The sequence below is a fragment of the Suricata suricatta genome, chromosome 9, assembly GCF_006229205.1.
Source record: "Suricata suricatta isolate VVHF042 chromosome 9, meerkat_22Aug2017_6uvM2_HiC, whole genome shotgun sequence".
In the NCBI taxonomy this organism is placed as follows: Eukaryota; Metazoa; Chordata; class Mammalia; order Carnivora; family Herpestidae; genus Suricata; species Suricata suricatta.
The window spans coordinates 78768740-78785524 of NC_043708.1; the positions used below are offsets into that span (position 1 = coordinate 78768740).

General features: G+C 41.6%; 1 protein-coding gene across 1 annotated transcript in view; it reads left to right on the plus strand.

The window, feature by feature from the left end:
* Positions 1-3890: 3890 nt before the first annotated feature.
* Positions 3891-16785, plus strand: part of SPRED1 (sprouty related EVH1 domain containing 1) — a 125549-nt gene continuing 112654 nt past the window's right edge. The window contains exon 1 of the mRNA XM_029951543.1: positions 3891-5099. Coding sequence (XP_029807403.1) covers positions 5068-5099 — 32 coding nt within the window. The 5' untranslated portion in view covers positions 3891-5067. The remainder of the gene's footprint in view (positions 5100-16785) is intronic.

Genomic DNA, 16785 nt, shown 5'->3' on the forward strand with positions numbered 1-16785 from the left:
AGCATGGGACCGATGGAGGGCTTGATTGCCTGAACCATGAGATCATGACCTGAACCCAAATCAAGAGTTGGACTTAACCAACTGCACCACCCAGGTGCCCCAATATGGCTTCATTTTTATACATAGATGGGCTTGGGTAAAATATTTTATTAGAAAAGCCTCCATTACTTGAAACTATTGCTGAAGAGAACACCAAAAATATATGAAATGCAGCCTCTGCCTTCAAGCTGCTTAATATTCAACTGGGAAAGCAAACATAAACTCACAAAAAGTTGGTTAGAGAGAGAAGTATCAATACAAGTGCTAAACAGTAAAGCCAAACATAAAAGAATCTGAGAAGACAAAGTCTGAGTTTATAAGATGATCTCTATGGACTGAGTGGTCTGGAATGAGGGAGAAAGCCTTGAGTTGAAGCACTACATGCCATCTACCAGTGCCTCTATGAGGACAAGCCACCGTAGCTGACCTTGTGAACCTCGGTCTGATACCTACTTAGAATGTACAACCCATTTGTGTCTTCTTCACTGTGATGATGTCCTTTATGGGCAGTTACTTGGCGCATCCATGCTTTCAACAATGAATCATCCATAACAAGTTGTTCAGTGGTTGTGGCTAATTCCCTAACACTGAGGACAATAGTACTGAGAGGAACCTGTGATCAGCAGGGATGGTGATCAGCCTCTTTCCCACACACCCACCTGAGGAAACACAGCCAAGTAAATACAAGCTCCCCCTGCACTGGTAACCCTGACACGGCTGTGCAATCTTTGACTAGTGCTCATCGGTAGCTCTACTGCTGGGGTGGAGTTGGAATTTAAGGTGACACTGTGATCTTTATTTATCTTCTCACATAGCATTTCAAATCTTATTGGATCCACCTTGCCCAGTGGAACCAGCTCTTTGGCCTTGACCAGTGTCTGCCTTAGCCGAGGGTATATGTTGGGCCACCCTTTTCTGGGTGCTGCTGGAATAGAGGCTCTTAGGTAAGGAATGTGTCCTGAGACAGGATGACACAAGTAGATGAGAGGAAAGAAGAAAATCCAAGTAGCTGGCATACTTGTTAAAAAGCACATTTGTTGGTCCTGTGACAGATCTGCTGATCACAATCTTGGGAGTGGGGCCAAGGAATCTGCATTAAAGCAGTTCTTACAGTGTACTGAAAAAAAGGTCTTGTTATAGAAAGCTACAAATGTGTGTAATAATAAAGAGAATGTGTTCATCATCATCATCATCATCATCATCCCAATCTTGTTTCATCTCTATCCCCTTCCTTCTTCCCACTCCTCACCCCAAGGAATTATTTTGAAGCAAATCTCAGAATTTCATTTCATCCATAGGTAATTCAGTATGTGCTTCTAAATGATGAAGACTTTAAAAAAAATCCCAACACAAATACTTTTTAAAAATCTCTTAATATCATCAATCTCCAGTATTTGTTTACCCAATTATCTCAAATTTAAAAATATTTGTGTAAATTAGGATTCAAACAAGGTCTTGCACATTTCATTTGGTTGTTATGTCTCTTGTACCAGTTAAGGTACAGACACGGGATAGACCAGTGAGGTCTTTTGAACTCAGGGTAGCTAAAACAGAAAATCAGACTGGGAAGACCCTGGGCTCTGAACTTCAACATAGGACCATTTCTAATGTTTCAGAGTAGAATGCTCAGAGCTCTGCAGCTCAAGACAGTTGTCTAAAAAACTGGTAAGATCTTCAACACTGGGTGATGGAAGAGGGCTAGGAAATGCAGCCTTAGAAAACAGGGGCAGAAAAGTGTCTTGAGAGTGTCCTGGTGAACATGAAAGGCAAGAAACAGTCTGGTGGTGGTGTCTTGGTCATAAGATTGGGAATCATCTAAAAAGCATTAATTTGGGCTGTTGATCATATCTTGCCCCTTTAGGTAAGTAATGTGTATGAAAGTGGCCAGCACAGTTCCCTGCACATGATAGCCAAGATACTTTTCATGTCTTCCCCCAAATCCTGATATTTTCCCTGATGGAGCTGAACCTCAACAGATGCAGATTTCCTCAAAAGAAAAGGAGGCCTTTGATAGTGACTCAACTTTCCTAGTAGCTACTTAATCACAATGACTTTGAGAGCAATCATTTACTGATGGCTTGAGAAAGGCCAGGCCATGTGTCTAGCAAGAGTGGTACACAGAAGAAAACTGATAGTTGTTTGTTGGATAAACAAACAAGGCTACATTTAACCTCCAAAGCCATTGCCACCACGTTGTTATAGTCTTTATTATAATCTCCATTTTACAAAATCAGAGTATGGGTTAGGACTTACTGAGCTCTTAATTTGTTCTAAGTGCTTCATATATATTATTACCTCATTAATAAGTAGAGCAGCTCTATAACTTAGGTACTTTTATTCACATTTTACCCAGGCACAGATTTTAGGTGACTTGTTTGGAACAAATTATAACCTGACTAATGAAGCTTGATTCAAATCTGAGAAGCCCAAGTGGGTAGCAGTAGCAGGGAGTACCAATACTTCCAGTAACAGGGTCTTCCCAGGAGCAAGATAAAAAACACATGCTCAGGGGTAACAGAGGTAAACTATTACTACCACAGAACCCCTCACCTCTTCTGGTCACCAACATTGTCCCTTCCTCCCTCTGAGTAGGGACAATGTTGCTGCCCAGGCAAGAAACAAGAGTCACATAGAGAAACCTTTAGAGAGCAGCAATCCTGAAACCTCCTGGAGACAGAGGACTGATGAGGAGTACTGGCTCATTTGGGTGGTTTTCCCACTTTGTTCCTCAACAGGAATTGTTCCACCCGTCCAGGTGAAAGGAGCAACAATCTTGACTCTCAAGTCGCACAAACCTGAGAATGAAGAGAAAAAGACTGCACCCAAAGCTAGACTGAAAGCTCGGGAAATGCGTCAGAAACTTAGGATTCAGCCCCCAGGCTAGATCATGCACAGGCTGGCTTTCTAGGTGGAAAAGGGTAATAGAATTTGCAGAGCCAGGAGCTTAGAGTCCTCTAGTCCCACAGACCCTAGACTCCTGGCTGAAACTCCAGCAGGTTTCTGTGCAAAAACCTTTTGAGATGAATGCATACATTGTCCTCTAACAATGCAAAAGTGACAGCTACCTATTCAATAATCATTCCGCCTCCGTTTAGAGCAGTTCGTGCCACAGAGGCATCTTCTGCGCTATAGTTATGCAACCTCACTCGCAGCGGGAGTTATTTCCTGTGCTTCTGGCTGCGCCAGATTCATGTAACACGCCTACTCTGGGCTTCAATGGAAGTCGTTCTCCATTAACAACCACTCTAGCTTTCGGAGATGAATGCCCTGCACAGCATACCCCTTGAGCAGTAAGAATCCAAGATATTAAAACTCTCTCTCTCTCTCTCTCTCTCTCTCTCTCTCTCTCTCTAACACACACACACACACACGTACACACACTCTCGCTGTGCATGCAGCTAGGGGATTGCAGCAATGCAACCAGAGGGACAGCAGGCGGAGCTCTCTTTGTACCGTCCCTCCCCCTAGCCCCCACCAACTAAAAATGAACTCATGCCAGTTCCATTCTTTGCTCTGCAAGGAACACACACACACACACACACACACACACACACACACACACACACCATAACAGAACAGCCGCCAATTTCCTCCTTGAGCACACTGTCATTCTAGCCTTCCGCTCTAACAACCCGGATATTCCAAAGCGAGTAACGGGGAGTAACGGGGAGTAACGCGGCGCAACAATGCAACCTCCCAAGCAGCTCCCCGTGCAGCTCACACCCCCGCCCCCTTTCGCAGCGTGCCAAGAGTTTGGAGCGCGCGCACGCACACGGAGCGCGGTGACTGGCGTATCCCTCCGCCTCCCTCCTCCTTTCCCCGTTCTGTGGCTCGACAACGATTTGGGAAATGAAGGGAGGAGGGAACTACTTTCCTGAAACTTGCTATGCTGCACACGACTTCGACTTGCAGTGATTCGCCCGGAGGCCGCGGCTTTTAGCCCTACCCACACGCGCTCGCCGCCCGGGTACTGCGCTAGGCAACCCCACCCCGTGCCCGCTCTGGTTCTCTGGGGAGGCAGGCGGCCGGGAGAAGTCGCCAGGGACTACTTCGCCTCCTTCTCCCGTGGGCGCCCCCGGTTCGGGCAGCGGCGGCGGCGGCGGAAGGAGCGGGCGGCGTGAGCGCTTCCGCCGCCCCCCTCACGGCTCCTCTCTGGCGGGTGTGAGGAGCTGGCCCGCCGAGCTGCTGGTGGGCACCGGCTGGTGGGGGACCTGCGGCCGTTCTCCTTGCTCTCCCGCTGCCTCCCGGCACCCTGTCTCCTGGGCGCGTCCGCTCTGCTCCGGCCCGGGTGGGGGTGATCGACTCGCCTGCCCTGGCCTCACACGCTCCCCGCCGCCCCCTCCTTCTCCCCCTGCTGGAGTCGTCCCGGCTGGAGCGTGTCTGGAGGAATCCGCCGCCGCGAGGCCCCTCGCCCGGTCCTGCTCGTCCTTGAGGACCGCCCCGGTCTCCGCCGGGCGCTGAGCGGACAGCCGGCGGCGAGGTGGGAGATGGTGGGGTGGGCTCCGGCAGGACCGCGCCGCCGCCGCCCGGAGCCTGGGCTCGGCACCCTCCCGCCGGCCCCCACCGAACGGAGCTCAGCTTCCTCCTCGCCGCATCCCTGAGGGAAGCGCCGCCTCTGCTCCCGGGTTCTTCGCCCGCCCGCTCCTTCCTGGCCGGACCCCGCCGCGCTCCACCCCGGTGGCGGGAGGAGCAGTTCTCCAGGCAGCCTTCGCAGCCCCTCTTCTCGTTTTCCTTTCCACCCACCCTCCCTGGCCTCCTCGGATCCTTTGGCTGGGCGCTGAGGCGGAGGAAGAGGCTGGGGTCGCCACGGCAGAGGTTGCTGCCGCCACCCCCCTGCGGGGGTGGCCGGGGTTCCCGGCTGGGGGGGCACCGTTCCGGGTGAGGCATCCACCATGGTGAGGCCCCTGAGCCGCTGCCCCCGCGCCCCCCCGGCCGCCGCTGCCTCCTGCCCCTTGGTGCTGCTGCTGCTGCTGCTCCTCCGCCAGCTCTTGCTCCTCCATCTCCAGATCGGATCGCGGTGAGGGAAAGATGAGCGAGGAGACGGCGACTTCTGACAACGAGTAAGCGCCTCATTGATCTTGATTAGACCCCCCCCCCACTCCTTTCGACGACCCCTTCGAGACTTGGGTGCCGGAAAGCTTGCAAACCTGGAGAGTTCGGTGCATCTCGTTCTGGAGATAACGTTTGATTTCTTTAGCCATTTTATTAAATGGCAGCACCCCCCCCTCCACCATGCATTTATTTGCTCACTTCTGGGGAGGGTATTAAATGTTGGGGTGGGGTGGCAGTCGTACGTCCGTGAGATGGAGTAATGTGCATGCATGGTGGCGGGGTAGAAATTATGTTTTTGCCCGGAAGCCCCTGGCTTGTCCTTTTTCACTTTAGTATACCTATCGAGACAGCCTGAATATCCTTTCTGTTTCCTTGATAGCTATTTCACTTGGAAACTAATGTGTGGGAGCACCTCCTGCAGCAAACTGCTCTTGAATCTTAATTCGATGAGTCAGTGACTCTTAAATACCGATTAAGCCTCCCCCCTCCCCCCCTTTAAACTTGTGACCTGTAAGCTTCATGTAAAAAATGGGACTAGGGAAACATTTTTAGAATTTAATGACATTAAGGACACCCGGAATGTAGGAGATATTGAACTGTTACATTTTATCTTTGCGAATGCTGGACATCTCTTTAATCAGGAACATAGAAAATAGTGAATGTTAATTTTTATTTTTCAGCTGTATTGAGAAACACCGTTTACGTTGATTTAACAGTATTTACATTGCTGAATGTGTTGATGACTTCATTAACTTCTCCAGTATCGTGGGTTAAGTTTTCATTTGGGCTGTTCGTTTTCCAAACGTAATACGTTTGCCTTTTAAATACTTTGCTTTAAAGTAACGGCTGCCCGAAGTCATAATTGTGCGGGGACAGTTTTTATTGAGACCAGATTTAATTTCATGCAGAATATTTGCATCCGTTTCGTTGCGATTAAGTTCAAGTTTTGTTTATCTTTGGAGGATTGGAAAGAGTTAAGAGAGTTAGGACTAGTCCTAGGATGCATTCCTTTAAATAAAGTGCATTCCTTGAGTCAGACCTTTTTGAGAGAACTCTTAAATCTGGAGCCTAGGCCTGTTTAACATAAAATAGCCTGAGAAGTGCCAAGCGGCGTTTCTCCTCAACCCCCCACCCCCAGCACACTCTTCTGATGAGCGGGTGTGGGAGAAGGTAGGTTGCTGCAGTGTCAGTGCAGTCTAGAAGCAGAAGTGGCCGCCATGTTCTCTCTCTTTTTGTGAATCGCCTTCATTTGCATAGCACCCTCTTCATTCATAAAAAAATAATTAAACATCCATCACCTTGGACATCTTGAAAGGATTTCCCAAGAAAAAAAATCGAAGCTTGACTGTCTGCCTTAATGTAGATTTTTGAGTTCAGGGAGTAAGGAGAATTCGAAGTTATAGGTTACATTCAAAAACACACGCACACACAAACAACTAACCCTGTTCTCAGAATGTTGACACAGTTATGTGGGAAATATCAGTTCGGGGAGGTGCTGGGATCACGTGATCGCCTCCATTCATAAAATACCTGGCTGTCCATTCACAGTGCAGTACACTGTCTCACTGCCTTCCGCAGATTAGACCTACTTTGAGAGAGATCAAGAAGTATCTCAGATAACGCTTAGTTAGGGGAAAACTGCTAAAAATCCTGAACGGAATGACGATAATTTCTACTGATACCTTTTAAGAAAGTAGCCTGGATCAAAATGTCAAGTTCTATTTCAGAGATGGGGAAAGACTAATTACCATATTTAAAGTAAAATAATTAATATTTCCTTTTTGAATGCATCTAATAGAAAAACAAATGAGGGAATGTGAATTGACACGTGTAAAATAAATTGTTTCTAAATGGGCTCTTTCTAGAATACTTGGCCATGTACACACTAAGAATGCAAGTTTTTCAGGTAGTGAATCAGGTGGATGATACTGCTGTTAACATTGAAATGAGTAAAAATTCCCAGTAGTTTAGTCGTAAGGATACTGATATTTGAAACACCAGATGACAGGTGTTACTGGGAGGATTCCTTTTTTATTTTTAAATATTTTTTTAGTGTTTTTTTTTTAAATTTTAATACAGAGAGAGACAGAGCATGAGAGGGGGAGGGGCAGAGAGAGAAGGAGACACAGAACCGGAAGCAGGCTCCAGGCTCTGAGCTAGCTGTCAGCACAGAGCCTGACGCGGGGCTCGAACCCACGAACATGAGATCTGACCTGAGCCTAAGCTGGAGGCTTAACCGACTGAGCCACCCAGACGCCCCCCCTTTTTTATTTTTAAATGTAATTAATATAGGACGACTTGGAAATTGGCTCGCTCTCCCAGACCTTTAGAATTCTGTTTTCATGAATTTCTCCTACTTTATAAGTTATTTATTTCCTAGGGACTTTGTCATGTTAGTTTTGGTAGAACAGAAAAATATGCTTTAGCGTATATATTATTTCTCTAGGAGATGTTAACTCTTCCTGAGGACAAAGCCTTGGATGTTTTATTTAAAATATTTTTTAATTTAGGAAGTGATATGTCCATCTGGTAATCAGTTTTACTACAGCCAACACTGTACATTAACCAAGTCACAAAGTGTGAACTTCTTTGGGATATAGCTTTTATTCCAACAATGTATCTTACTTTTGATATATAAAGTAATGTTTTGAAATGGCAGTTTATTGTTTATGATCATATATAGTTTGAAGAAACAGAAGATTTGTCTGTTATTGCAGACCTCCTAAAAGCCTCAGCATGGTAAAACGCCCTGTAATACAGATTTTATTTGGGCCTAACATATTTTTTTTTTCCACTTTCTTTTTTCCTTTTTTAGAAGCTACAATCAATAGGAATTTAATTATATTAGAGACTGTTCTCAACACTTAAATGTTTTTTCACCTGACTTCAGCCTTTAAAAAAAGTGAAAAATCCCCAATTTCTTGGGAAACTTATTTTTTAGATAACTATGGTGGCAAAATCCAGTAAGGCCTTTAGAGGCCTCATTTTGAAATCCTCTAGTATATGGTCTGTTATTTGAAATTAAAGTTCTTTGTAGAGAGATAGCTCTCAAAAGTTGGTTGTGTATATATATTTAATCAGTAACTAATGAAGGATTTGATATGTGTAAGACTTTATCTTATGCAGTGTCAAATTTGGGGAAGGATTGGTAAAAGTCTGCTTTTCTTTTCCACACTTCAGTAATAACTGGAACTGCATTAAAAGTGTTATTTAATTTTTTTTTAATGTTTATTATTGAGACAAACAGAGCATGAGCTGGGGGAGGGACAGAGAGAGAGGGAGAAACAGAATCCAAAGCAGGCTCTAGAGCACAGGCTGTCAGCACAGAACCCGATTCGGGGCTCAAACCCACAAACTGTGAGATCATGACCTGAGCCGAAGTCAGACGCTTGACTGACTGAGCCACCCAGGCGCCCCTAAAGTGTTATTAAAAAAAATAATTTCCTCCTTGCAAGAGTAATAATTTCAGATAATGTACAAAATAGTCTTTAAAGGGAGTAATAACCTGTGTATTTATTATGCAGATAACAAATCTAAACATTTGATATAGTATAATCAAACCTTTGCTATAATGTTGATGATGAATCCTATTCATTTATTGGATTTTTACTATGTGCCATGACTGTGATGAATTCCTTCTTTATTTTAATGTATATATGTGTATTCTCTATGGAGTGGAATTGCATAGTAGAAACTATCATACCCTAATATGTTGTGACTGTTTTCTTTGTCATTAAATATTTCCTAGAACAGTTTTTGATGGCTATGTGATGTACAGTTTATCACATACATTAGTTTAAACCAGTTTACTATTCTGTTCTTCCTGAACAGTGCTGCATTTGATCCTGAGTTCTGTCTTCATTTAAATCTTTTACTCTTTCCTTGAGATAGTCTAGAAGTGGAGTTAAAGGAGATGCAAATTTTAAATTGTTTTTTTTCTGCTAAATTGCCATCTTGAAAAGAAAAACTCAGTATATGAGAGTGCTTATGTCTTGAAATGTGTGTCTCTTTGAAAAATTTTTTGCCAGTTTTGAAGGTGGAAATCAGATCTTGTTCCTGTTTTTAAAATGTGCTGCATGGTAAAATAACATTGATTTAAAATGTCCGAAAAACTTGTTAGGCTGTTTTGGGCAACCAGACTGTTCTTAAATACCATATTACAAGTAGAATTAGGGGCACCTGGGTGGCTTAGTTGGTTTCCAACTGAGTGTACAACTCCTGATTTTGACTCAGGTCATAATCTCAGGGGTTGGTGGGATTGACTGTCCCCAGCAGTCAATGTTGATAGTGTGGAGCCTGCTTGAGATTCTCTCTCTGTATCTCTCTGCCCCTCCTATGTTCACACCCTCCTTCTCCTCTTTCTCTCTTTAAAAAAAAAAACACATCAAAAAACTTTAAAGAGATAGAAGAAAGTCATCATATAAAAGGTTTTTGCAGATAATTTACCTCTTACCAGCTTTCATGCAGTATGGTTTAATGAAAAGAGCATTGGACTTGGAATTGGGAGATGCCTTTTTGTAATTGGTATCACTAATTGTTCTATGATTCCTGTCAAGTACAGCCTCTGTGGGCCTCTGTTTGCTCGTTTCATTTGAACAAAACATCATTATAGACCCTTTCTGTACTAAATGACCCTAAAGTAATACATAGATAGGTACATTACAAGTCACTAGACTTGTAACATGCATTGGTTAATTGATTAATTTTATTATATTGTTGTTTTTGACATGTTTAAGCAAATAAAAAGACTTCTGGTAGAAATCTGGTAGGAAGCTGAAGTAAGAGTATCAATTTTGAAGAAGCAAGATAGAAAACTTGAAAAACAATTGGTACATTGATAATCTCTGAAGAGTTTATTATTTTGGGTTTAATAGCCACATGTTTTTGATAATATATATATATATATATGTATATATATATATACACACACACACCACAGATGTGAGAACTTTGTAGTGCTTTTTTTTTTAATCTTTTAAATATGGCCTCTGGATGAATAACTGAGCAAAAGGCTATTGGGCTTAAACACTAATTTGAATAGTTCTAAAAGGAATGTCCTGAGAAGAGACTAGCTCTCATGCTTTACTTAATTAGCTAAGAAGGGTCAAAAGTAAGTCTTTTCATTTGGTTTTTCACACTAATCACATTAACCTAAGACTAAGGTCTAATTTTATACTTACTTAGTTTAAGAAGTTAATGCAGGTAATGAATTTTTCTTTCTCTAATAGTTAGATTTAATTCACTATTTGTGAAGTTTTGTGCCATAGCTGCATCTCATTTTAGAGTCCAGAGCCAAAGTCATTACAAATCCCTGAGATGTCTTTGTGACACTCATAATGGTTTGAAATGAAAAAAGATCTATATTGATGTATTTTTGTTTAAACATAGTTTATTATTTTTGTTAAAACATAGTTCATTAGTAGTGGGTCTTATACGGAGGTGGTAAATTGCTTTAGACATAGGGTTCTTAGAGTTGAGAATGTTTTTTACTAATCTCTATTTGAAACTTGTTTACATTCATAATTGAAGGAAATTACAACAAACTATAGCAGCATTAGAGGTACTTGTGACAGGGGTTAGTTTCCTAGGGCTGCGCACCACGTACTGGATGGCTTAAAACAACGGAAATTTATTGTCTCAATTCTGGAAGTTGAAAGTCCAGGCATGGCAGGCCATGCTCCCATTAAAACAGTTCAGGAATCCTTCCTTGTCTCTTCCTGGCCTCTGGTGGCTGATGGCAATCTTTGGCATTTCTTGGCTTGGAGCTCTCTAATTCCATTTTCTGCCTTCATCACATGGTGTTCTCCCTGTGTGTCTCTGTCTTCTCGTTGTCATGAGACACCAGCCATATTGGATTAGGACCTCCTCTTAAATTAATTACACTTTCAGTAACCCTGTTTCCAAATAAGGTTGTATTGAGGTAGAGGTTTAGAACTCAACATATTTTTTAAGGGATAGTAATTCAACCTATATCACCAATATAAGTCAGATTTTTTTTTCTTATGGTACAGTTGCTATTCATTTGTTACAGATATCTTGAAATAGCACTTGTAGTCACTACTTTGAAGTTACATAGGAGCACCTTGTGGGCTCAATGGGTAGAACATGCAACTCTTGATATCTGTGTCATGAATTCAAGCTACTCCATTGAGTGAGCGTAAGGCTTTCTTATAAATAAGTGAATGAAGTTAGTTATTAAACTATTGGTAGAGCTTATAAATATTTTAGTGTTAATGAAGTATATATATTACTATATCAGAATTAGAAAACATTTTGACAATTATTTCGGTATAATGATTTTTTTAAAGTTTATTTGTTTTGAAAGAGACTGAGACAGTGCAGGGTTGGGGAGAGAGAGAGGGAGATAGAGAATCCCAAACAGGCCCTGCACAGTCAGCACAGAGCCCCATGCAGGGCTCCATCCCACAAACCGGGAGATCATGACCTGAGCGGAAACCAAGAGTCAGCTGCTTAACCAACTTGACTGACCCACCCAGGCGATTCTAATTTCTTTCTTTTGTAGTCCTATGTGTTTTAAGTCTTTAATATTGTTCTGAGAAGGAGGCCATAGCCTTCACCAGATGACTAAAGAGGTCTATTGGCACAAACGGTTAAAATCTCCTGCCATAACTGAGGCCCGGAAGGTTGAACCCCATAGATAAGAGCTATAAAATAGGAGGATTAAGAAACATGAATGGTAGGGGCGCCTGAGTGGCTCACTCAGTTAGGCCTCTGACTCCTGACTTTGCCTCGGGTCATGATCTTGAAGATAGTGGGTTAGAGCCTAGCATCTGGCTTTCTGATGATAGCTCAGAGCCTGCTTAGAACTCTCTCCTTCTGTCTTTCTTTTCCACTCCCCTACTGGCACTTTCTGTCTCAAAAAAAAAAAAAAAATGAAGGGTAAAATGAACAAGTCCAGCATACAGCTAACAGTTCCAGAAGGAGATCATGGTGGAGAGGAAATATTCAGACATAGATAATGGGTGAGAATTTTCAAAAGTAGCAAATCAAACCCAATTCAGAGAACTAAAAAAACAAAGCCTCATAGTCAAACAAGGGTTTATCTTGAGATTGCAAGAGTGGATCAACATGAGAAAACTGATGTAGTTTATCACATTTGAAGATTAAGGAAGAGAAATAATAGTCTTTTAAAAATGTTTTTAATGTTTATTTATTTTTGAGAGAGAGACACAGAACCTGAGTGGAAGAGGGACAGAGAGAAAGAGAGAGAGAGAGAGAGAGAGAGATACACAGAATTCGAAGCAGGTTCCAGGCTCCAAGCTGTTAGCACAGAGCCTTATGAGGGACACGAACTATGAACTGTGAGATCATGACCTGAGCCAAAGTTGGCAGTTAACTGACTGAGCTACCCAGGTGACCTAGAAATAATATAGTCTTAAATGCCAGAAGTTAAGTATTGCCATTCAGTCTTTGCCCATAATATGGAAGTAAATGTTAAGTAAATGTTAATTTAATAATTTGTAGATTTGTAGTATGTGTTTATAAATGTAGATTTTATATTTTCTACTTCCTAGAATATTAGACTTAATATTTCTCATTTAAAATGAAGGTGTCGGATTTGGTCAACTTTAGGATATCTTTTAGTATAAGGGTTCTAGAATCTTAACACATCATATCAGAATATTTTATTTAGCATAAAGTCACCAAACTTTTTATCCAGTTTTATTGTAAATTACATTGATATTTTGAGTTTGCAATTAGAGGTCAATTTTGGGTAATATGTAAAAATATTACAGAATTTTAGTTGCTTGAATTAAGTATATGGGTTTTGTAGTTTTTCAGGACAGATACTATTAGTAACTTTTCTTTGAGAATTTCAGTGCAGGGTCATTTGGGTGGCTTATTTGGTTAACCATCTGACTCTTGATTTTGCCTCAGGTAATGGTCTTGTGGTTCCTGAGTTCCAGCCTAAGGTTCTGCACTGACAGTGTGGAGCTAGCTTGGGATTCTCTGTCTCCCTTTCTCTCTCTCTGCCTCTCCCTTTCTCTCTCTCTCTCAAGAATGAATAAACTTAAAAAAAAAAAAAAAGAATTTTAGTGCAGTGACATTTGAGTGCCTGCTAGATACTTTTCCGTAGCCCTGGAGGTACAAAGATAAGTAAATCCTGATAACTGTTTCCCTATCCGAAAAGGGAACTAGATCCCTCTGAAATGTGATGTGTGTTCTGTGTCTGCAAATTCTTCAAGGCAAGGAGAAAGTGATTCTACCTGGCAGTGGATGGCAGTATGAGAGTTGTGTAAAGGAAGGCTTCAGAAAAGAGGTTGGATTTTAGGAGTCAGCCAGAGATAAGGATGATAGAAAGGGGAAGAGCATTTCAAGAAGGAAAGGGAAAAACAAAACAAGAACAAGCATGGAAGGGGAAATGGAAATTTTGGAAAAAAGCAGTAATATTTGGGGTACACTTATTTGCTGGAGTGGTGAGAGGATATGAAACATGATGAAGGCAATTCTGAGAGTCTAGATTTGCGTTTTAGTTTGTATCAGCAACCTAGGGGCAAAGGGTGGTTGCTAGGCCTGGTGCACGACACCCAGACATCCACAAGATGAATATGAAAGAAGTTCCTGGAAATCTGTTGATGAAAATTTATTTTAATTGGTTAGTGATAACAAATTTGAACAGAGTTCCCATTAATTTTTAAGATAATTCACTAAGAGTTTAAAGAAAATTTGTTCTATGAGCTTACCCTCTCTCACTCCCACTCCCCACTGCAAGTCTTTGGTCAGTCAGGGTACTTAGCGAAAAGCGCCAGTTTAAATCTTTATCATGGAGTCATTGGGGAACTGTTAATTTAAGCAAGGGGGTGATATCAAATTTGTGTAGAAAGCGGAATACTGGGACTCATTTGCTCAGTTGATTGGAGGGAGAAGGAAATGAACTACAACTGATGAGGAAGATGTAATAATCAACACAAAACAGCTGGAAGGAGTACATTTGGAACTGTTGAGGATGAATTTGTGAGGCAGTTCAGATGTCCAGATAATCACTTGACTGGGTGTGAAAGAAGTAGGAAGAGTGTTGGATGACTTCAGCATTTTAAATTTAGGTTTTTGTGATGATTATAAATGAAGTTGGGAAGAGGCAAAAGTTTTTAATGGGAGAACAACTCAAATTTGGCCTTTAAAATTTTGCCTACCTAGGTATCAGGTTAGAAAATGTCTCATAAAGTAATTTATTTTTATTTAAGAATTTTTTTAACATTTATTTTAACATTTATTGATGTTTGAGAGAATAGAGACAGAGCACAAGTGGGGGAGGGACAACGAAAGAGGGAGACACAGAATCTGAAGCAGGCTCCAGGCTCAGGGCTGTCAGCACGGAGCCTGATGAGGGTTCGAACCCATGGACTGTGGGATCATGACCTGTGCCTGTGAGATCATGACCTGTGCCGAAGTTGCACGCTTAACCAGCTAAGCCACCCAGGGGCCCCTCATAAGGTAATTTAAATACAGGTTTGGTGCCCAAAGAAGGTTGAGAAGGTAGAATTTAGAGGCGATGTCTTTAGTGTTTAGAATAGTTGAACCAAGGGGAAATTTCCCAAGGAGAATATTAAGCAGTAATGGGAAGATGAATAGTGAGAAACAGCAGTGATTTTTAAGAGACAGCAAAAGACAGAATAATCTTGAGAGGTAGGAGAGTTCAGAAGGAAGGTATTAAAGACAAAATGGGAGGTAATGATGTGGACACAGCAGAGTAAGGTTATACACATGTAGTGGGGAAGTTGGGAGTTGAGATTATTGTAGGATGAAGTGATGTTAGTCACGGAGAGGAAGATTAAAAAGCATTTAAGGAAAGGTTGAGTAAAAAATAGAACAAAGTCCAGGAAAGAGAAGTCTATCAAACTGTTTTACTGCTTGTCAGAAGCTGTGCTAGACTTAATCCTGCTCATGACTATGTGAGCTAAGTATTATCCATAGTTTACAGAGGAGATAACTGAGACTTAGGAGCGGTTTAGTAACTTGCCCACAGCCACACAAGGGAGTAAGCTGTAGAACTAAGATCCAAATTGCATTGTATTTGTACCACACTGTACCTCATAGAATTAAGGGCCAGATTTTGTATTATTTTTAATATTTATTTATTTTTGAGAGAGAGCAAAGGAGAGAGAGCATGGGCAGGGGAGGAGCAGAGAAAAGAGAGAGGGAGAGACAGGATACCAAGTAGGCTCCACACGGTCAGCAGAGCCCAGTGTGGAGCTTGATCTCACAAACCATGAGCTCATGATCAGAACCGAAATCGAGTTGGATGCTTAACTGACTGAGCCACTGAGGCACCCCACCAGATTTGATTTTAAAGAAAAAGTTAAAGTTGAAGTGATAGGTAGACACGTAGAACTGATAGCTGTTTTGAGGGACTAGCTGTTTTGTTAAATTAAGGAGCATGAAGGGTCAAAGTGGGAAAAATCGAAAGATAGATTTTGGTCAGAGAAGAGGAACTCCTGAGTGATGACAGATGAGAGAACATTAAGGTAGAAACAGGTTGGTTGGAGTAGAGGAGACAGGATCTGCTAGAATATTTATTAAAAAGGGCAACAAAAATGGCTGTTTGAAGTTGCTGGGTTGGATAAGTATTAGGAGTTAAGGTGGAGAGGAATCTTTCAGCTGCAACATATTTAACATGATGTGGATGAGTGACTTAGAGTGTGAGTATGAATGCTGACATCTGCCTTTAAGATTTGAAGAGAGGGGAATAAGGGTTTTGGAATTGCAAGTTGAAGGAGGGTGCCATTGGGAGTAAGAGAAAAGAGGGAAGGGCTTAGCTGGGAAGAGTTGAGAATATTGGAAATGATAGGATCTCATGTAATAATGGTCCTATCAGGAATGAAGGATGTTGAGAATTAGAGATGTCGGGAGTTAGAGAAGGGAAGGAAGATAGACATCTGAATAAATTATATACAGATTTGGATTTTATTGAGAACTTTAAAGTTTTTTGAGAGGCTAACCAAGATGTTGACTGAAACTGTAGTGTTTTATCTAAATACATTATATTATCTTTGGCAGAAGGTTTTATATTTTGGGGGGCGGGTACTCTAGGCTTAATATGGGTGGAAAATCGTTTTCAAAACAAAATTTAGTAATTAAATTTCTATAATTAACTTGGTATTCAGTTAGCATGGTCCTGCAGTTACTGCTGACTGTTGCATTAAGACTTTGGTAAATCACATAACCTGGCTTTGTGCTTGATTCTCCATCTGTAAAACCAGGATAATATGTCCCTACTTCGGAGGGATGTTAAGGCAGAGTAACCCCTCCACCCACATTTTTTGACTAGAGATAAGAGAATATTAAAAAGAACTTTTAGTTCTTGAGAAGAAAGGTACTGTGTTCATGAAATAATCAATGCTCATTTTCATTTAGCCTTAGGTAGGGTTACATTTTAAAAAGGATTATTGACCTGCTGGAAATAATTGTATTTCAGATTAAATGTTTAAAAAAAAGCACCTTTGTGGAAAAAAGTAAAATTAAAAATTCCAACAAGCAAAAACTAATTGAATCTATGTTGTGAACATTTTATGTTCTGAGCAAAGAATGAGAGAAGAGGATTAATAATCAGTGTTGGGTAAGACACTAGGGCAATGACCTGGCTTTAGCCAGTTTTTTGTTTGGTATTTAATACAACTAATGATAAAAGGAGTATGTTTCTAGAGTTCTTAAAGCAGTTTAAAAAACCTGTGC